The following is a 23,395-nucleotide window of genomic DNA, read 5'->3' on the forward strand; positions in this document are numbered from 1 at the left end:
TTTTAGCCATGAGAAATTGTAGTTAGAAGTCAAAATCAACACCTTCACCTATATTGTTGTGTGTTATATTACTTGCTGCTGTAATCTGTAATTGATATATAACTGTATTTGTACTGGAATTTATGCTACCTTTATGGAAGGAGCTGTGCTCTGAGACCCTAAGCAATCAACCTGTTCCTTTGATTGTTTGCTTCAAAGAGTACTGTGTGTCAAATCACCTAGAACAGCCTTTCCTGGATAGCGGGTGGATAAAAATAAAACCTCAGATTATGTTAAAAACCAATTAGTTGTAAATTTCACATCATATGGATCTGTAGCATGTGAGAGGTAATTTTCAGTCTCAGCCACCCAAAGCGCAGCCATCCTAAGCTGCATTTTGTGGGCAGCTCAGGTCAGTCCATAGCCCCTTGCTATGCTCTGTATTCCTTTCACTACTTTTGTGCTTCACCACAGGATACAGCTCCTTCAGAAAATGGACAGGACTACGATGCATTTTCTTGCTCTTTCTTAATTGCCTTTCCTCAGAGGTGCCACCATGCTGGCTGCAGGTCCAGCTCGGTGCTGTGGCCAAGCCACTGGAGCCAGCTGTGTCTCACACATGGTAGCCTCAGCCTCACCTTGCAGAGGCTCTGCAGCAGCTGCTTTTATTTCTTCAGCCCCCTCAAAAAGATCTAGTGAAACAAAAATTCAAGCTGTTGTTACATCTGTAGATGTAACAGTGGAAGGAGTTGAGCATTTAATATTTCTCAACATTTTTCTTTGTTTTATATATTTGAATACAAAAGCTGCCTTGCAGACAATGTCTGGGTTAATTTAGGAGATCATTTAAGGTTATATACATATGCTATTAACTGTCTTTTGATGTGTGAGTTTTGATAGGTAAGTGTGTGGGAGGTGATTGCACCTCTTGCCATAGCTAATCTCTTTTCTGCACTTATAAACATTTTCACTAACCCTGTAATTTCATGTCAGAAGTTTCACTGAGACAATTGTTGGATAATTTTGTGTATATTTTATACAAAATCGAGTTTTGAAAGGAGTTTATGATCATGGAGTCTTTCCTTCTATTGTGAAGCAGGCATAGGTATGAAAGAGCAGCTTTCAGGCTCCTTCCTGCCTGGGTAGCTGATGACCAGACAGCATCTTTCCAGTGAGAGGCTTACTGACTTTCCAGTGTCAGGAAATCCCACTTGCATTACCCACAGTGTACTCAGCAGCCTCCCGTGGTCATTTAGTATTTCAGTACAGTGCTGTCCTATGCTCTCAAATAGAGCACATCAAACACTTCTGTACGTAAGTCACACCCAAATGTTTTATCAAGTATTGATATTTTTAATGTTTCCTGAGAATTTCTTCTTTTCTTTTTGAGGTAATCAGTGACACTGACTCTGTAGGAGAGGGAAACGTCTCAATTTCAGTGATTGGAGAAAAAGGTTATTAGTCAGGGAGTAATGAATGCCTTAAAATCTTTGAATAGCTGTTACTAGTGTTTCTATATGGAAGAAACAGAGCAATATGTTTACCCAGGACGTCTTTTTCAGATAAAACTGCCTTCCATGAGAAAAGGTACGTGTTTTTTACGTGGATACATACACATATATATATGTCTGTGTGTATATGTGTGTGTAGGTATGTATGTAGGGGAGCCTTAGCTGATTCAAAATTGCAGGATGGATCAGAATATTTGTAAACTAAGGAGTGAATGAAAGAGTCATTTGTAAAGACTGTAAATACAGTCATTCTGGGTAACAATTTATGATAGTAAAAGTGAACAGTGAAAATGGGATTCATCCAACCAGGTTTAGATCTGCTGTGTAATAGGTGTCATGATTATCCAATAGTGTATATAAAATTATACATGAAATTTTAAAAACCTTTTAAAGGAAAAACAATCTTTGTTTTCTTAAAAAAAAAACGGAGGTGCTAGAGGTCAGCTATCAGTAAGCACCAAGAGGAATAAAAATCTAAGGGATTGTAAATTTCTCAGGTTTAAAAAGCTTTCATGATTATATATTGGATACGTGGAAGATATAAGTAATAAAGAGTAGTTAAACTGAAGTACACTTCTACATAGTATTTTTGCCAGCTGTTTTCTTCTTTCCTAACTGCTTGTGCTACTAATTATTTTCAGACACTCTAGTGTACTTACTAGTTACTTTGTAAGTGAAGTAAACTGACTTGAGCACTTTTAGGCTGACAATATCTGCAAAATAACCACTCAAATTTGCCAATAAAATGCTGAAGTCATTATCTGGAGTAAACATCATTTTACAGGTTGCTTCCACAGTGTGGAATGTGAAAATAAGCAACAACAAACAGTTCCCAGCAGCAAATTATACCCTAATCTGGGTGTAGCATTTTTGTAGCTCTGTTACCACAGACCTGTTATTTTGAGTTTATAAACATTGCACTTTCAGTCTCTTACTTTCATCTTGTCCAGAGTGATTCTAACATATATCTAATTAGATTCAGTGGAAGAAGTGCAAAGCAGAAATACTTTTAGCTTTTAGACTTTTCTATACCTGAAGCTAAAGAATCAAAAGACTTTCTGGCCTTTAAAGTCCATTGAATATAGAAGCTGCAGGGCAAATATTTTATAATGCTTTTCCTTCTGATGTTGTAAAGTCATCAAAATTATATCCATAAAACTACTTTTACACTACTACACTATGAAGTGCCTTGTATCTGTGTAGGTATATTTAAAAAAAAAAAAAAAATTCCCAAAGTTTAGTTCAAAAAATAATAAAGTACCCAGTGAATAATAAAGTACCTGGTGATGATTTCATGTGAAATTCATTCCTTATTATGTACAAAGTTTTATATATCTATGCAATCTGTTTCTAACAGTGAGAAACTTACTCCATAATACACTTCTGAATAAATACAGGAATTCAATTTCAAAGTGCAGAGTCAATGTATGTCAATTCATTTTATCAAGTAAACATAACAGAAATTACTGTATCCACAGTACTGCTTTCAACAGAAGTAGTTCTCTTATTTAAAGGCTTTTTTGACACTTGTCTCAAGTGAGGTTTTATCAAAAATAAATTAAAAGCAAAAGGCATTCAAGGTGCACTTCTTGCGCTAGATAATGTTTCTGATGAATAAAAGGAAGGAATTGTAAAGTGTGATCTTCAGATCTGGAACTTGAATAGAGAGAGTCCACCTGTGCAGATAGCAACATCTTTTAAGCTGTCATGGTCACAGATGTATTTGTAATACTGGAAAACTCAGATACCTCTTCTTCATAATTGCCCCCATGCATGAATCCTAACTCAAGTTTCTTAGTTGTACTAGCTCCCAAACCACACCCAAGGACTGGTATCACAATTTATTGGCCAATGCTTAAAAGCACCCCTTAAATTGAATTTCTGTCATAGAAAATCACCATTGAGTTCAGAGTGGCTGTTGTTGGATTTGGTATGTCCAGGATTCATGTTGATGGAGTAGGGCATAAGGGTTTTGTATTTCTTTTCTTTGGACAAGTCTCTCGGAAAAGAGGACTAGTGAACTATATCAGCATAAAAGAAAAAGTGCCACTGTTTCCCAGATGTAAAATATAAGTTAGCCATCTTCTGTGATTTTATCCTGGTATTTTGTACCAGATGTGTGGGGATACAACTTTCACATCATTCCTTCACATGAGCTTTGATTGTCTTCACAAGCTGAATGGCCAACTGTTTTTGATTGGTTTTCATGGTGAGAGGAGTTTGTTACTTTCATAGCTGGGTTTAGCAACAGTACAAGATTTTTTTGAGGAATTATAAAATAGAGCAGTAAATTCTGAAGCTGAGTCACTACCTGTGTGGTTAAGGGTGTAGATCTGAATACATGACATGTTTCCTTGTGCTACAGTTAGTTCCCTTGCCTATTCTGGTGGGAGTAGTGACACAAACAAGTTGCAGCTTGGAACAGAAAAACCTAGCTGCTTCAGGAGGTGTATCTGGAATTAATGTTTGTCAGCCAAATCTTGAACTCAGCAAAGAGGGCATCAAAGTGTGCTCCTACAAAAGGGTTTGCCACACTGATGTATCCAGGTTCCTTCCAGCTAAAAATTAAATGGCACTGCTAGTGATACAGTTATTGTATATTCCCTCTTTTGAGCTGTCTTTCATCTGATCTGCTTCCTTTCCAAATAGGAAAGAGAGACCTTCTTGATCAATGGCATATAGAGCTGTATTTATGTCATCTTTTGGTGAGAAAAACTGGACTAAATGCCTGTTTTCTTCAGAAAATGAATTATAAAGTGATCTCAGCCTTGTTTGTTAATAACTTCATAGAATCATAGAATCATAGAATCACTAAGGTTGGAAAAGACCTAAAAGATCATTCAGTCCAACCGTTCACCTATGTCTTATAATTGCTGTTGTTTTTTACTGGGAAAAAAAAAAACAAAAAAAACCACAACAAACTAGACATCCAATATAGCCAGTACACACTCTTTCTGGTCTTCTGCCTTGTTTTGTAACACCCGGGAGTGAAACCTATTGGCATGCTGGTAAGGCTGAAACACTGAGCAATCACATGCAGCATCTGCAGATTCAGAATCATTCTTCTGTGTTTAAGCAATTCAGAGGGGTTTTGAAGCCTTCAACTGCAATAGCATGTAATAAATGGGATAATAATAGCACGTGGTCCCACTTGGCATTAATTATATCTAGTTAATTGAAACACAGCAGTAAGTGGCTAATCCTGCTCCTTCACTTCAGGAATTTACATTTTTTTGTGGAGGAAAATATGTTGTATAAGTTTTAATTATTGTTATATAGGTCACTGAAAGTAATGTCTCCTATTTATTTCCATGGAAACTACAACGTATACAAAGAGCACAATAACACAGGTTGATACAGCAAATTCTTAGTGACAAAATACTCTTTTTCAGCATAGTCATAATTATGAGCTATACATTCTCACCAACATGAGTCTACCTGGCACGCCAGTGGAGGAAACCAACTGTTTGCTTAAAAAATGCTATAACAGCATTATTGCTAGGAAAGTGTTGCCCACACAGTCCATCTTTCATCAGTCTGAACAGATGGAGGTCAGAAGTTGAGAAATCTGCACAATACAGTGTATGTGCTAAGACAATCCAGCCAAGATTGGTAATGTATTTCACAGTTTTCAAAATGGTACCAGGCCTGGCATTACCTTGTTGCAAGAAAGGCTGTCTTCTTCTGGCCTGACTGGAAGTGATCCATCTCTGACATCACAGTCCAACATAATAAAATTGGAGGCATTACTTTTGGAGCACCCTTCGTGGTTTTTTTTGTTTGTTTGTTTTTTTTGCTTCCTCTGTTTGTGTCAACTTTTGATACCAACAGTATGTTAAATTAAGCTGAAAATAATATTTGGAATCAGATTCCTTTTGTTGTTGTTGTTCTACTCTTTTAATGGAAAGTAGTATTCCAAACAGCTTTCTAAACTGGTTAGTTTGAGAGACAGCATTATTTGGGGAAGAAAAGGAGAGCCATGTACTGATTTCTGCCCATGCAATGAGCTGTCCCTGGAGTCCAGGTGAGCTCAGCAGCTCTCTGAAGCTCTCTGAATAGCAACTCTGAAGGTGCTATCTTCCAAGATCCCTTCCTCACTCAGATGCAGACTCTTTTGTGTTGTCTCAGGCAAATAGTTATCCTCACTCCAATGTGGTCACTGTGTTTGAAAATTCATCTGAAAACATTACGATTATACTTAGCCCCTTGTGTAGCACTGTGAGTAACTGAAGTTGTCAGTACTGTCTTATTTCCAGATATATGCAGTATGTGGATCCTTGAGTTGTTCTTACTATTTTCAGCTGTCTAAAAATTTGTAAATATATTAAAGGAAAACGGTATTCAGCTACAGAAAGCATTAACAGCTTTTGTTTCCTCTTGATACACACAAGTACACTCAGCTTATATGTCTGTGTCATTGCTGTGCATTTGCAATCTGTTCTTATAATTCCTCCTCTCTCTTCTGTTTTGTTCACAGCCTACATGCTGACACACTACCAGTTATGTTTCCAAAAGAGGAGTTCACAGAAATACACAGTGCCTGATCCTACTAGCCACTTTGATGTTCCTCCTGGACCATGTAGGTAAAAGAAACACATCTATAATATATCTTTTTAAGTAGTAAGCATATCAACAAACAGCTGATTTTTTTAATTTTTTTTTTAATAATAATGCTCACTTTGCCAGCTTGGGTTCTTCTGGAGTTTTTGGACCACAAACTCATTGAATAATGCTTTCCAAATTTGTGATGTGTTTTATTATGAAGAGACATGCAGCTGTAAACCGTCATATATCAATAAGTGTTTGGTCTCTATGCCACGTGTATTGGAAATTGCTGTGCATGCTAGAAATGCTGCAATGACTATCATTCATGTAGGTGTACGTGAGCTAACTTCAATAGTAGCTGCAGTGATGCAAATTTTGGCTTAGGCAAAAGCCCAATAGAGAAACTGAGTAAATTCTCAAGCAGTTGGCAAACCCTGAGCTTCTTGTTATTACAACTGCATAACTAGCTGAATGAGAGCCAGGCTGAAAAGGTTTACAGGAATGAACCTCTAGGCCTGTTTTAAAAAGAATAGTACAATATAATGCTTTTGGCAAGTAGAAGAAAGATGCTTTCAGATTATTTCTGCTATTCATCTTGAGCTTCTGCAAAATGCATCAATTTTCTAATGGATTTCAGATAAAGAAAAAATGTAGCCCATAATTCAGTCTTGCTGTAGGAAAGAGTAATTTCCTGGAAAGTGTATTTTCTATTCCAGTTTTGATATGCTACCTGGGCTTAGGTTCTCAGAAGTAATTTCCCCTGTAAAAATTAACTTAGGCAAAGAACTAGATATTTCCAGATAAATTGCTAGCATTTATTAGCAGTTGTCTGATTTCTTCATTGCATGTTTAACTGTTTTGTGATCCAGTTGCAGAGGTATTTAAAACTATCTACATTAATTATGAATTTGTAGGCTGCAACATTCATATCTGACGTAGTCGGTGTTTTTCCACATTTCTTACATTTCTGTAAAACTTCCATGCTGATTTGCACTTTGTTCTTCGTTTTGTAGAAATGAAACATACTTGTGTAACAGTGATCTATATGGTCTGTATTTACATTTGTAGGCACACCCCTTACATGGAAGACTGCTCTTCTCACATACTCACTTGAGGGACTGTGGCACTGACAGTTTATTGCGATTGTTGCTGGAGTGTGTTGAGATTTCAATCAGTCAGTTCTACTTGTCTAAACAAACCTTCTAATCAAGTCATTTCAGGAAATCATTTACATAGCATGCTGTTTGAATCTTTATATCTTTGAAGCTAGCAACAAGCAGCTCATGTACATCCTAAATCAAGGCAAACCTCTAATTTCATATTCTGAAATTAGTACATAGTGTCTTGAACAACATTATACAGTTGACCATACTTGATTATAGTTTTTTTTGCCTTTTGTGTTGTGTTGGCCATTTTCCAGCTTTAGTTTGATTTTTTTATTTCACAGATTTTGAGTATGGTAAAGGCTTGTAGCTTCTTTTTCTTTCAGGTTAGTCTTTGTGAATAAAATCCTGAAAACACGTACGTTTTCTGTTTAAGTAGTTAAATTGAAATTGTCAGTATTTGTAAGTGAGTTGCTAGCTCTAGATGGAAAAGAAATCTATGCTGTTTGGTTGGAGTATCCAAAATCTTCCTTGGGTTGTAGCTAAGGGGGCAGGAAGAAATTCAATTCATTATACTGTAGAGGATACTGACTCTGCAGCAAATGTTGTCTTTTGGTTTCAGAGGCACAATTGCCATTCAACAAGAATTGTTTTAATTGTTACTGAAATTGAGAGTGTTCCAAAAGGATTGGAATTAACTATCTTTAGTCATAGCCTAAAAGAAAAGTAAAGAGTCCAAGTCATATAATTCATTTCTACAAATGTTACAGAGCGCATCTCTTTCCCCTTGTAAGTATGTTTGTCAATTAGACTATAATATGACACTGGGATAACAGTGAGCATATAATAAAGTGTTATAGCACCAATCCAGTCTATATCAACATAGCTTTCTTTTTTCCTGCTACTAAGTTAAAAATGACAAGAACCATTCATGTAAATATATCTAATGGATTGCTTTATGTTTATGCTGTTGTGCTACCTCTTAAGGGATTACATATGTGAAGAAATAATCAAATAATGTTCTTTACTCCAAGGAAGTGGAGTAAAGCACTGCACAAGAGTGCAATGCTTTAAACAGAGTTTGTCGGTTCATCGGAACGCATTATATTATTTGAGAGGAGCAGCATTGTTTTGCTTAGCAAAGGTGCATTAGCTCTGCTGTTTGGGCTGTCAGAATCCTAAAATCTTACTTTGAATGCAAGGGTAATGGTCATTGTGACATGCATTTGTCATTTAACACAAGTGATGCTTGTGCTTTATGAGCTTTTAGCAAAAAAATAGATGTTTGCAAAGTTTGTGGTACAAAATGACTCACTAATGCAAAGTTCAAAGTCTAAGACAATTGTGGTAACTTTCAAGTCTAAACTACATCATGTCTGATCTAAGAAGAGCCAGAGGAAATGTCTTGTATTGTTGTATTTTTACTTGCTTGCTTAGTTTTAGAAATCGTTATTGGTTAGAAGAAAAAAATTTTTACAAAAAGGAGTAACCAATACAAAGTGTATGTAATTTGTGAATACACTTGTCACGAGTTTATGCTGTAAGCAGTTGTACAATCAGCCGGATGTTTCAGTGCTTACTTGCTTAGTTCCTGTTTATACAGTCCCCTTGAAGTGACTTGGATTGACATTATTTCACAGGAAGCATCACAGTTTAAACCGTTGTGTATCTATGGCTCATGTGTTGAGTTAATGAGTCATTCACAAGGCACTGAACGCTATAATGTTTAAAACAGATGATAAATGGCAGAAATCGATTTTCTACAGACAAATTCCTATTTGTTTCTAGTTATTTAACAAAGTCTAAGCAGTAGCTCTTGATAGTGAAGGGAGGACATAGACTAGTGTTCAGCTCATTCATTCAACTTTGCTTATTTATTTTGAAATAGAATAGTTGAATTCCTTGGAGTAAAAAAGGTGACACAAACTGATCATTTGTAATATGTATCTTGAGAGAAAGCATACATTTTATACTAGGATTAGATTTGTTACTTAAATGAGTGATAGAACTATTTAGATACTTAAACTGAAGTGTACAAAATATATTTGCTCTCAGATATAATTCCCTGTAGGATCCGGCATAAGCAATTATTTCCTTACGTGCATTAAAAACTCAAGTGGAGTGGTTATGTCTGAATTCCATTCCCTCTAAAAACTCCAACTTTTGCAATGAATATCTTTCAGTATCTTTTTTTGGGGGAGGAAGACTGTTAGTTTTCACAATTACATATTTCTATTTCCTTTGGCAATAAAAACAAACAAAAAAATCTTGCATTTTCTAGTCACGTACTTCACCAGGCTGGTCATGTCTAACTTGTAAGGGCTGACTAGTTTGCAGCTGTAGGTGGTATGTGAGATATAGAATTCAGGAAGAGCATGATTTCCATAACCTTCAAAGGAAATACATTATAAATAAAATACAGTTCTCTAAGGGTTTACAAAACCATTCTGTTTACAATTTAAATTACATTAAGCTAAGTAAAATAGTACAGTAAAATCCTCAAGGGATTTAAGTTTGAACATTACACTACTTCCATTAATTGGAAGTATTTTACTGTCTCTCTAATAGTTTATTTTCTATTGAATATATATATATATATACACACACATACATATATATGAAATTGAAAGTATTGTCCTGATAACAGGACTAATTCTTTCCTACTCTGTATTCCAAGTCTTTCTGTTCAGTTGATTGAAATAGCTTTATTTGCTTACCAGTCTTCATTTCTCACTACTTCATTTTTGGTGACCATCCCTATTTGGCAGATTTTCTACTTGTAAGCAAACTCAAACTGACACTGAGACTCTTGACTAACCTGAAGTTCTGGAGAGCACTAGGCTTTCTTTTGTTAGAATATTTTAATCTACTCATCTAAACCACACAGCTTGTTTCTCCCAGGTTATTCTCAGAGGGAACTGTTATTCAGGGACTGGAACAGGAGGAAATCCATTTGTCTTCCTACTTTATAAAAGTAATTCAGATACAGAGAGAATATTCTGTAAATATGTGCATAGTGTATTGTGTGTGTGTGTAGCAATATGATTTGTTACACATGCAGTTTCCTTTCTTTTCTTGCTAGAAATGTATGCCTATTCAGTTTCATACAGGATCTAAATATGGTAGTCCACTTTAAAGCATTTAAAGATAGAATGACTTCTAAGAGAGGATGATAGGATCAGTACTAGGAAGGTTTTAGAATACCTCAGAGAAGTACTTAATTCTAAGAGTGATTTATTCTCTCTTCCTTTTTCACCCTGTGGCAAGACATCCAGACGGAACTTGATCAGGTCATCATTTGGAACAGCAAGGAAGACAAGACAGTAAATCTGTAGTGCCAGACTCCTCTGATATTCACAGCTTTTCAATATGGTTATCTAAGCACATATAGGCTTACAGAAGCTGACACAGCTTATATAATAGAAGCAACAGTCCCATAAGGGATACATTCTTATTCTCTTTTTAGAGTAATTTTTAAACCAGCTGCTAATTCCCATGTAAAGCTCTGTGTTTCATGTAAATTAATTTCAAGTGATTTTTTGAAATGGGAAAACAAATCTTTCCAACTAAATATTAACATTATTGAAAATGTAAAAAAAAAGAAATTACACACAAATTTTTATCTAATTAATGAAATGTTTTCTTTTTTTAAAGAGTACATTTAGAGGGCAATATTAATTAAGCTAAAGCTGTATTGAATAAAAACTTACTTACCTGAAGGTTTCAGGTTAGCTTGAGTAAGTCTTGCAGGAGGGGAGGTTATAGAAAATATCAAAGCTTAGACATATTTTCTATTGACTCAGAACCTAACGTTGTTAAGAGAAATGTAAGAAGGATTAGTCACAAAGGTCTAAAGAAATTATTTCTTCACGATATTTTTTAAGATTTTCATTAAGGATTAAATAAGTTTACAACTTCATTGTATGTACTTAGAAATCATTTATATTTCCTTTCCACCGTGCAAATTTATTTTCTTTTTTCAGTATTGTATTTCTGCTTATCAAAAATAACTTTTGTTCCTAGTGTCACACAGCCACTGCATGATTGTGAAGGTAAGAAACTCTGTACGAAATTTACTATACTGTTTCAAATAGTAATCGGTTTTTTTTCTGTATTATTTCTAACTTTCTCCAAATGTATGCAAGAGTAGTTTTTATTATGCAAGTAGATTATATCATAATTATGTCAGATTCATTCCTTTCTTTTTCCCCATCCCTTGTCATTAACTTTACAGGTAATATTGTAAGATTTAGTTATTATTGTCTATTTTGAAGCAGAGAACATAGGAGGAAAGGAAATGGTTCAAAAATAGAAACTGCATTTATGGTACTTTTTCTGCCTTTTTCCATTTTAGACAATAGATGAACAAGTGATTAGAAAATACAGCTTTATCTTCAGTTCTCGGGCATGCTGTATTAGGAGTGCATGAAAGCTGGAGGGTTCACAGTCAGCACTGAGCAAGATGGTCACTGCTGATTTGCTCAGTGCTGGGTGAATTACTAAGGTTATGGTTTCATGCCAGTACATATCTCCTGAAAAATGCTCGCATTTTATTGGGATGTTATTGCAGAGCTGATTTGACCAAATAAGGCTCCAAGGGCCAATGCCCTAAGATATAGCAACTCTTCAAACTCCACAGTCTCAAAGTCAGCCCCTGTATTCATTTAAATGTAACTTAATGCAGTAGTCTGTGTGTGACGAAAAATAAAAAAAGTTCCTTAGCATTCATTCAAAGCATTTTAAAATCTCTCCTTGTTTACTGAATTTGTATTAAGTTAATTTGATGGAAACTCACTGATTCTGGACAGAATAAGTAGGTTCTAGTTTATCCTTACAGAATGTGCTGATACCCTGCTATGGAGATGTGGATCTGGAAGATCTGGAAGCAAATTTGCTATAGCTTGTAGTGACTTTGTTGGGGACTTCTTAAAATTTATTGTAGGAATTAAGAAGAAGTTAGTAGCTTGTGTGTACATCTTCCTAAGAAAAATACTCCATCCCTTACAAATATTGCTATATTATATTGTTAACAGAGAAACAATACTGACAAAGTGATGAAAGGTACTTAGGAATTTATGTGTCTTAAATGTAATGGTGTAAAATGAATGATTCACTATGATTCTTCAATTTCAAACTCTCAATTTAATTAAGTGATTAATTAGTTAAAAAGGATTGTTTCTAAAGTGGAGTGAAAAGTATTTGGAAAACCAACATGTGGTAGTTTATACATCTGTAGTAGTTTACATATCTCTGGTCGTAAAGTAAAGCAGAGGTTGAAAAAATGTCATCAAGAAATTTATAGGCATTGCTGATCACAAACTTGAAGAAATGGGCCAGCAGCTAGATTAATTATGGAATCTTTTATGGAATCTTCGTGGCCAAATAATCTAAAAGCAAATTCTGTTGTTTATTTTAAAAAGAACTCCGATAACACAGTGAGAAAAAAAATAAAAAAATATTCACAGCAAGCTGTTAGACTGTTGCTTAAAAAAGCTTTAGCTTAAGAAACATTTAGCTTTGCTATGCCAGAAACTTATGTTGACACCAGATGTGACATGAAGTTCATATATGTGGTCAGAGCAGGACATTGTTTGGTGTCTCCTGAGCACTGAAACTCCTTTGGAGTGGGATGATGAGGATGAGGAGGCAGGATTGGCAGCAAGGGACTAGATCCCCTCCCTCTCCTCCTCCTACATTCATGAACTTTTGCTTCTCCCATGATTTTTTACATTTTTTAGTTCGGTTCATACAGAAGGGTAAGAGGAGAATGGCTCCTGCAGAGACATACTGTATGGCCTGGATTTGGACATGCCAAGGACAAGAAGGTTGAAGCACTGTCAAACCTTTAAAACCCAGGGTTGCCCAACGCACCACAGCCCTGGGTAGCTCACAGTGTGCAGAGCAGCCTGGGATGTGGTCAGGCATCCACTGATGTACCAGCTTCCCCATATCTCTGGCCTCATCTGGCAAGTCAAAACTTCCAGAATATGCTAGAGTATGAAGATGACTCTTCTCATGTGTATTTTTGGAGGAGAAATTTTTCTTACATCATGCAGGGCAAGGCTGGAGAGAGATTAATGTTGTGGACAAAAGAACCTGTCATGCTGAATAATTAATCAAAGAATATTTTAACACCCATATATTATAGGTAAAAAAAAAAAAAAAAAATTAACAGAAACTTTTTAAAAATATCACATATATATATCATATATAGGAATATATAATATATATGTAAACACATAATATATTATATATTATGTATTGTAACATAGTATTTATAGATATGTCTCTATATATCTATATACAGATGGATAGATATGGTTATCTATTTGTATATATATATAAATGTGAAGTATATATGTCATATTTATATGCCCAAAGGATACCTGAGACAGGGTATTGCAGAGCTTTGACAGGGAAGTTGTACAATCCAGAACAAAGCTCTTGGTAGCATGGCAACTAGGACTCAGTAACTCAAATGTCCTCTGCTTGTAGTTGTAACCTGAAGTCAGACAAAACATTCTCAATATTTCAGTTTGTCTCTGAGCCCACTTTTTAGCATTTCCTCATAGATTTTTCCACTGCTATGTGACATCTGTTGGTGTGGGTCTCAAGTTCTTTTATGTACTCATCGAACACTTCCTTTATAACCACTAGATGACTGATCTGCAAGCAACAGAGCTTGCAAGAGAAGACTTTTCAGGCTGATTTCTGATTTTCAGGTGAGCTCTGGTCCCGCCTCCTGTGCAACTTTCCCTAAAATTATTACAGTGATGGTGTGGCTTCACAAAGGAATTTGAACAGGTAGAGTCTGTAGTGGTCTGAAAAATACTACCCAAGAAAATGCCTCTTGATGAGCTTAATTTCTACTTACTGTAGAAATTCCTAGCAATTTCTTTTCCTTTAAATAGCAGCCAACTGTGATTATTACTGACCATTACCTTTACTCTGTCTTCTGGGGACTGTTTGGGTTATACACCTAAACATCAGCTGGCATCAAAAAAGATATGAATAAGGACAAACAATTTTTCTTACTAGTCTTTTCAAGTGGAAAAACTCAGAAATCTCAGGACTACCAATCTATCTCCCCTTTTTCATTTTAGCCTCATATTTTTATATTTGGCATTAGTAGATGTTCTATTAGCTATTTTTAAATTATCTGTAATTGCTGAAGACAAAGGGTATAGTTCTTGCTGAAGTCAGTTTGGACAAAGCATACAAAATGTCTACAGAATATATAAAGACATATAATTGGATATCACTGTATGCTTAAATTAAATGCATAGTGCACGTGCAATTATGACTGCTTGCAGTATGTTTTAGCAGTTTAAGCTCTAAAAATGTGAACTTAAGCTCTGTAGTAGTCATAATTATTAGTTTGCTGAGACTAAGGTAGAGAATTGTTGGAAAGGAACAATAATTAGTGGGATATTTGTTGGAGTTTTTTAATCTTTCTAAAGGAAGTTTAAAATGTTATTAGTTTCAATGAGTCTTTTTAGCTATGGCAATTTAAAGAAAAGAAGAGAGTTTGGAGAAATGACTATTCTTTTGGGTCTGATTTCTGCAAATCCTGCCTGTGGAGTAGGACAGCAGTGTCTATCATTTATGCCATCATAATGTCCATCACTTATGCTAAGATTGAAAATCAAAGAAATAGAGCTTCAAAATATTTGTGACAAAGAAGCTAGTGAACTATTTTTAAAAAGAGAAATATTCTCAAAAGAGTATTTAAAGTTTTTAGGATTTATTAAAAAAATAAAATGAGAGGAAAAGATATCGCATTTAACAGCACTCAAAGAAGACAGGACTTTATCTTTAAAAAATCCGGTGGAGGACTTCTATATACTATGCTACACAGAATTTAATCTTCTGATGAAAGGATGTGAGGTGAGCCTACCAAAATTCAAGCTTGGGCTTCAAGGGAGCTTAGGTTTTTCTACATTAGTGATTATATCTCAAAGCTATTTTCTCTGGCTATAAATCCGTCTACATCATTGCTTTTAAGAATTGTATACAAACCGACTGTGTCTCAGTGCGGAAGTAAGGAATGACCATTATGTCAACATAGGAGCCAAGAGTATTGTGAGTCAGGTATTTGAGAAGAATACAAACAATTGTTTGTTGGCTGCTTTGTTCTTCGTCCTTTTTCATTTAGAATACTTGCAGCAGAAATAGTTTTACAACTTTGAAATTTGAGTTCATTTTCCAATGTAAAAATCCCAAAATATAGGCATTTATTTCTTACATCTCAGATTTACAAAGTTCCCTGAAGGTAAAGATGAATGGATTTCTTTCTTTATCAATGTATTTGTGGATGTATATTTATTTGTTTCTACATTTGCTCTAGTGACTACAAGTTTAAAACCTAGATGCATCTAGATGCATCTATCATCAGAAGAGTATCAGAAATTTTCCATCGTAAAAGAGGATAAGGATAAATGAGACTTCAATGTTTTGGCTTCAGTATTGTTTCTTTTTCAAGTCTTAACTGTGATCTGGTCACTAGTTAACTACCCTTGTAGATTTTTATCTACTCAGGCTCTATGTGATCATTTATCATGGATGAAAAATAATAACCAGAATTTTTTTTTCATTAGTTAAATATGTATATTTGTATAAGAAAATAGACTGCAAATGGATTGATGTATTTATTTACTCTATTTTTATACTATATATATTTGTACATTATGTACATATTCATATATTATTTCTATATGTAATTATGGTATTTATAAGAAAGATGTAGCAGTGTCTTCATAAAAATTGTGGGGGGGAATAAAATTGGCTCCTGGGTTTTTGGAGGTGCCTAAGGGAGTTTAAACTTTCAACAAAAAAAAATTATATTATTTTTAGAATAAAATAATGTTTCTCAGGGTTTACTCATCTTTAGTACCAAACTTAGTAGCTGTCGCCGATAGCTGTGCTCAAGCTCTGAGTGAAGAATAGGCCAGAGAGGAGGATGTTGTGATTTACCAGGTGCTCCTAAACGTACAATATGTGTAGTGGCACTGCTCAAGTAGTGCATCCCCTTTGGATGATTCAGGAAAAGTTCATTTCCTTCTGCTCAGATCAGGGTTGGTTCAAACAGCTTTGTGCCAGCAGGAGTGACACAAATCCAAGATTTTTCTGCCCCATTTACTACAGGCAGTTGAGTAGCAACAGTGGTATTGCCCTGGGAAAAGATGTGCATTCCTTCATTTCTCACCTCTGTGCAGATGTACAGAAACCAGGGTGATGTGGATGGTTCTCCTTATCTATTTTTCATAAGAAAAAAACTCAAACACAATCAGTCCTCTTATAAGGGCAAACACATCCCTTAGAAAACTATGGACATCTGGCTTACAGTGACTGAATGAGGTTATGCACGTGTTTCACAAACACAATAGACTAAAAGAAGCAGAACGTTTTTTTTCTTTTTCCTACTTTTCTTATTCATCATTTTGACGTATATATGCTAATTTGATTAATGTGCTTACTACAAATCAACACATCATCAAAAGCTGTGTTTTCATCTGGCTTGATGGATAATACTAGAAACTGCTTCTGTGAAATTCCATTGGAAATCTCAATATTGGGCTGCTACCTATGTTCTCATTCTCACTCTATCTTTTCAGTTCTGAAAGACTGGGAAATATAGTAAATACAATGCATGCTATCTTATTCCCAAGTCAATTCCCTGCTTCTTGTTGTTGTTGTTGTTAACCTAATACAAAGTAATCTAGCCTCAAAAAAAAAAAAAAAAAAAAAAAAAAGGTGGAAAATTTGATTTTGCTTTTTTTCATTTGTAGGGATTGCTACTTTTTTTTTTTTTTAAGTATCATTTTATTATTGTATTTATGTCTGTGAAATAATCTTGCCTCTAACATTTTTTCTTAATGGTATTATTTTTACAAGCAGAGCTATTTGAAATCTGTTATTAGATTCCATGTTTGCAGAGAAATTCTAAGAAGAAAATGGCACATCCCAAAGAAGATATCTCTGTTTAACTAGAGTTAGGGCTAGTTACCCCAGTGATTAGATTAGCCAATCACGCATACTTCTTTCTACAGCCTGAACTTCTGCATGATTTTCAGCTGCTTTAGTTCAACAGTTAAATAATATTTGTAGAATTTCTGATCCAAAACTACAGTTTTTTCATAAGAAATACATTATAACAACACCTTAGCCAAAGTAGCTGAGCCAAGGACTGATCTGAAACAGACTGAATTCAGAGGAGTAGTGAAGTGGGCAATTTTTCTCCTTGCTCAGTTTCTACATCTGTGGACAGATTCCAAGATCTGATACTCCAGGCAGTATCACCTCTTCCAGAATTTGCATAAACTGAGAAGATTCAATCATGAATTACACATTTGATCCAGGTTTTGCTCTAGAGAAAACCAGAACCCCAAAAGGGAACACTTCCAGAGAAAGTTGGATTCCACATAATACATGATTTCTGCCCTGTCTACACATCCATTTTCACCTTCTCTTAGCAATCATATAATCATACAATATCCCAAGTTGGAAGTGGCACACAGGGACCATTGAGTCCAACTTCTGCCTCCACACAGGACCACCCAAAGTTTAAACCATATTTCTGAGAGAATTCTCCAAATGCTCATTAAACTGCAGTAGGCATGAGGTCATACCACTGCCCTAGGGAGACTGTTCCATGCCTGACCACTCTCTGGTGCAGAACACTTTTGTAACCCCGCCTAACCCTCCCCTGACGCAGCTCCATGCCCTTCCCTCCAGCCCTGTTGCTGTCACAGAGAGCAGAGCTCAGCACTGTCCCTCTGCTCCCTGTGAGGAAATATAAGCCACCACAGAGCCTCCTCTCAGACTCCTCTTCTCTGGGCTGAACAAACCAAGGGACCTCAGCCACACTTCATACACCTTACTCTCTAGATCCTTCAACATCTTCGCAGCCCTCCTTTCAATGCTAATAATTTTATGTCTTTCTTGTACAGTGGTGCCCAAACTTGCACACAGGGCTTGAGTTGAGGTCACTGCATCTCAGAGCACTGCAGGACAATCCATTTTCTCTTGGACACAGAAGCATAACTAGTCTGGGATCTCTTTCTGTAGCTTCCTCAGAAATTTGGTGTTTTAATACCTCTGAGGGTCTGTACTGAAATATGCAAAAATAACTATAGAGGGAATCGGGTTTCCATGTGGTGGGGCTGCTGGTACAGTTAGAATAAACATGAGAGTCTAAATAAGTCCATGGTTTAGAATGAGAGTGACCCTATATTATCAGAAAAGAACATCCACTTCTCTGTTACAGCCTTTGGCTGTCTAGGATTATTCTTTTGTCTTGCTGCTAGTCACTACTTAATGTTGTTTAACCTACTTCTTATTGATGTAAACTATGGTAATATGTACCATATCCCTGTATTTAACTTTTTATTATTTTTTACTAATGAATGGCATTTCCAAATTTGCATTTATAGACAGTATGGAATAGAATGCAAAAACTTTAAATGAGACAATAGTTACTTCTAAGTAGCAGGAGTAATTTACCACATATGATGGTAATTAAAGAAAATGATCTCAGCACCGTAAGATCAAATAATATACTGTTAGATCTCTTTGTTTAGAGCTAAATCAGTTGTATTGTGAAAAGCTTTTTTGTTTATACCATTGATGTATAAGGTAAGGAGAAGTAGGACACCGATTAAAAAAAAATTAGATTAACTATATGCATAGCTTGTCTGAAAGATCAATTTAAAATTCGCAAGTTACTCATTTTTTCCACCTTCTCTTGGGAAAGTGGAAAGACTATGGTGGCATCCAGAAGAGTCCTATAAAACTTATGTTGCTTTGTTTTCAGAATAGAATGTGGAATTTTTATCTGCCAGACTATGATAAATTGAAAACTGTATCAACAAAGTAACAGTTTAAGGCAGTGTGCCTCATATACCTCAAATTGGCTTAGATTTACTGAATCCTAGACAACTAGGGAGTTCAGTTCATGTTAGCAGTGCATATACCTATGCAGTATCTCAGACAAACTGTACTGCCAGTGTGTTAACTAACTCTGAATTTCATGTTACTGCAGCTCTCATTAACCTCCGATATCATCAGACTAGTCTCCTTGCCCATGTAATCTTTAAAGCTCCTAGAGCTTTAGTTTAACAAAATGGACTTCTAGAACCAGCCTTAGCATTGATTTTATGGAGCATATTTACTCACTATTTCAACAATGAGCAATTGGCCAAATGGAATCAGATAGCTATTGCTTAGCTTAGACATTAGAACAGAAAACAATTATAAATTATTAAGTATATCTTGGTTAATCTCATGCTCTACTGGTACATTTAAGTGTAGGTGTAAAATAAACAAATGTCCCTTGAGAGTCTTTAGTGTGGCAATACACTTTTTAGTTTAAATCAGCATACTCTGCAAACAACACTGAGACTGACCACACTGGATTTTAAATTATGTCAATTACTCTGCAGTGCCTCAATCCATGAAAATATTTGCAGGCTTCTCTTAGGCTTTCAGTGTCTCTGAGAAGTCAAGTCCAGCAAATATACAGCAAGGCCTTATGTTTATCTTTCATATAACAGGTCGAAAATGTCAAAGCCATTTTGAGCACAGCTGGAATACATTCTTAATTACAATTACAATCTGCAACCTCAAACTATACAGTTTGAACCACATTGTAATCTCTTTCCAAAGAATAAGACTGAGTTATTGCCTCTAGAAGCTTATACCTGGGCCAAGTAGAGGGTGGCTCTTCTGGAGTTTTCAAGCTTCTGAGGATTAATTTTACCCAGTAATAAACTAAGCAGGAATGACTTAAGAGACTAGGAGATGACTAGGAGAGCCACAAAGATGATCAAGGGACTGGAGCACCTCCCCTGTGAAGGCAGGCTGATGGAGCTGGGCTTGTTCAGGCTGGAGAAAAGAAGGCTGCAGGGAGACCTCATTGCAGCCTTTCAGTACCTAAAGGGAGCCTACAAACAGGAGGGGAGTAAACTCTTCAAAGGGATTGACAACTGCAGGACAAGGGGAAATGGTTTTAAGTTGAGGGAGGGAAGATTGAGGTTGGATGTCAGGAGGAAGTTCTTTACTGAGAGAATGGTGAGAAGTTGTGGAAGCTCCTTTCCTGGATGTGTTCCAGGCCAGATTGGATGGGGCCCTGGGCAGCTTGGTCTAGTATTAAATGTGGAGGTTGGTGGCCCTGCATGTGGCAGGGCAGTTGGAGATTCGTGAGGTCCCTCTTCCAACCCTGGTCATTCTGTGATTCTGTGAATGTTTGCTCCTCATTGGGGTCTGGGCATCAGGAAGGTCATGTGGCTGAGAGGGTCATGCCATGGTGCCAGTGAGCCCAGGCAGAGCCACCAGCTCAGATCTGGCCAGGCCAGGGAAGTTGAGGAATGAAACCCTGCCTTTAGTGTTACGCATTTGAGGGCGATAGGTCCTGGTCTGGGAGGAAGAGGAATGAGTGAAGCGCTGCGCTTCAGAGTTGCACTGTGCTAGGAAGTTGCTCTGTGATCTTATGCACAACCAGAGACATATTTTCCTACTTTTTGTCTGTCTGAGCATACCTAATGCTTTCCTTTCTGGCTAATGAATTCCGCAGTTCAGTACCCAGTTGGTGTGTGTACCAACTGTTACAGCCTTGTATCTTCAATATCCTTCTCAGTCCCCTTTGGAAGAAAATGTCCTGTCATGATACGTTACATACAGTTAGATGAGTGAATAATTCTCTGTGACCTCTCTTCATAATTCTGTGCTGTGCTAGCGTTAAATAGGAAGCTAGGTACTGAACTTAGCTTCAAAGTAAGGCATGATCCTTCAGATTAGAAGAGTATCTACGTTTTATTTAATTGGCCTTTCATGTTTATTTTTTAAACATTCTTGAAGGTACTTAACTCTTCAAGATGCATGTTTTTCATGTGTCATCAAGACAGCTTATTTATCTTCTTCCTCTCTTGATGCAACAGCTGTTGATACCAAGTAACCTTTTGCTTTACAAATTCAGTTTCTGGGGAATATATTTACCCCTTTTACTCTCATTAAATGAGAATAAAACACTTGTATATTTCTCACTGGATACAAATAAGAGAAAGCTGTAGTCTTAAAACAAAATTGATACATAAAACAATCTTCTCTCCACTGATCTTTCCTGCTCTCCCATCTCAAATTGCAAATTAAAAAATTAAATAACCCTGATGCACTTATATAACATTACAACACTTTTAAACTTAAGAAAACACAAGCTAAACCACTGTTTTGCTGGACTTTGACGAAAGATAAACTTGGCCTAAGCATTTGGGAGTGTTTCTGTTGGGAATTTTTGGGTGGTTATCTGGCTTTGTTTGTTAGGACTTATTAAGTACTGATATTATATTAACTCATCTGAGTTACAGCATTATTTCATTTGTAACTGGAGATCAACGCAGGAGGTAGAAAATATCTCGTTTCAGAACTGCTACCAGGATGTCAGTAGCGGGTGTCAGCAGGACACTGAGCATGAGCATGAGATTCAAATCATGCTCTTGCAAAGCAGGGCTGATACATTACAGGATTGTTGAATCCTCACTTGTGCAAGAATTGGGCGTGTTTCAGTGCCTGAAATGCTGTTCAGAATACCCTGCTCTGGTTTAAAAGCAGAAATGTGAAAAGAAAGTAGTCTTTACAAACTTGTATGATACTCCTGCAGAACTGAACAGAAAGTACAAAACAGTCTAATATTTTCCTGAATCATGTACACTATGGTCAATATACTGAATTAACTTCATAATTTCTGCTGACAGCTGTTTACACTGGTTCTAATAATAAGCACTTTTTAAAAAAGTCAGCGCAGATCTTGTAGTTGATATGACTACCTACCTCTCTTTCTTTTGTTTGTGTTCATTAATTTTATCTTACTATCATCTATTTCATTTAGTTTTTTTTTTTGTTTGTTTGTTTGTTTTTAACGTAGAAATAAAACATGAAGGGAAGTAAAATAACATTCCTATCAACAATCACAAGTGTCCTACATTTTTATAAACCCTTACCTTTCCTTGAATGGCAAATTAATTTCTCCTTCTGCCTGTAAAATTTAGGATATGATTAGATTAGAGTGAATGTATGCAATAAAGATACTAATCCATGGTAGGTTTTTCAAATAATACTTATGGTTATAACAAAAGCTTACTGTACTGGCACTGGACCAGTATTGCTTTATATGGACAAAGGGAAAGACAAAACTTCACTCATTACAGTATAAGCTGTTCATAGTAAGAAAGGTTTAGAATTGCCTAATCTCAGGATTTACCAAGTGATATCTAATGTATTCCAGATGCTGCAATTAATCTTCCCAAAGACATTAAATTTTTCCATATTCTCCAAATCCATCTATCCCTTCAGTTTCAGAGGAACTATTGTGGGTCCTTGAATATATTTTCTGTTTTGTATTTTTGAAGGTAAATTGTTTATGGATTATTCAAAGTTAATTCTGTTCATTGATCAGTCCCTGGGGGGAAAAACTACGCAATTATTAGGACTAAATTATTGTCAGACCAACTATTTTATAATCAATGAAAAGTTTTAAAGACTATAACACAAAAACAATGTTAAATTTGAAGTTATTGCATCAAATACAATAAATCCAATCTATGCATATAAAATATTTATTTTCTCTGAATGATTACCGTTCAGTTAAATTGCTACTTTTGACTTTAATTTGGACGCTATTCATAATCATTTGGCAAGAGCATGACCATGGGTATGTCTACTTAACCAGCTCTCCGTTGCAGACCACTGGCTATTGCAAACTGTTATTTTGGATGCTATGCTTTCTAAACTCTGAATGTAGACAGTGTACAGAAACAGGCCATCATGCTGGACAGGAGGCCACTTAGAGTAGTCCCAATCTATGGCATACCTTTCATGCAGAGTGAAACACCATCTCACAGTCATGGATTTTCTGCAGTAGTCAGTCTTTATCTCAGCCTTTGGCATGCGCTGTAGTTGGAGGAAAAAAAAAACAACTATATTTTGTTTGTTGGATCAGTGTTTGAGGAAAACAAATTGCCTGAAGGGAACCTATTCCTCCTTTTCCAGAAGTGTCCCAGCAGTGGGAGTGAAACACTGTATTTAGGGCTCCCCCAACCGTGCTGCCAACAGTGCCTGCCTTTTACTAAAACTCCAAAGTTCAGCTGCGCCAACAGAACTAGAGAATTACAGCCTTCAGAGAGTAGAGCTCCCCTCTTTTCTGAAGACTCTAATTATTTTCTTGTGAATGTGAGGATTTGAATCTTGGTACCATCACTGTTCTAA

General features: G+C 36.0%; 1 protein-coding gene across 4 annotated transcripts in view; it reads left to right on the forward strand.

Moving 5' to 3' along the window:
- The window catches only part of CHRM3 (cholinergic receptor muscarinic 3), a 255,601-nt gene that overhangs the window by 135,557 nt on the left and 96,649 nt on the right, over positions 1-23,395 (forward strand). For 2 of the 4 annotated variants that reach the window (XM_048936918.1, XM_048936919.1), the window contains exon 3: positions 5,968-6,073. In XM_048936918.1, coding sequence (XP_048792875.1) covers positions 5,973-6,073 — 101 coding nt within the window. In that variant the 5' untranslated portion in view covers positions 5,968-5,972. Of the gene's footprint in view, positions 1-5,967; positions 6,074-13,753; positions 13,861-23,395 lie in introns of those variants that run through there. The other 2 variants (XM_048936921.1, XM_048936924.1) reach the window with 2 other exon arrangements.

The sequence above is a fragment of the Lagopus muta genome, chromosome 2 (assembly GCF_023343835.1).
Source record: "Lagopus muta isolate bLagMut1 chromosome 2, bLagMut1 primary, whole genome shotgun sequence".
Taxonomy (NCBI): domain Eukaryota; kingdom Metazoa; phylum Chordata; class Aves; order Galliformes; family Phasianidae; genus Lagopus; species Lagopus muta.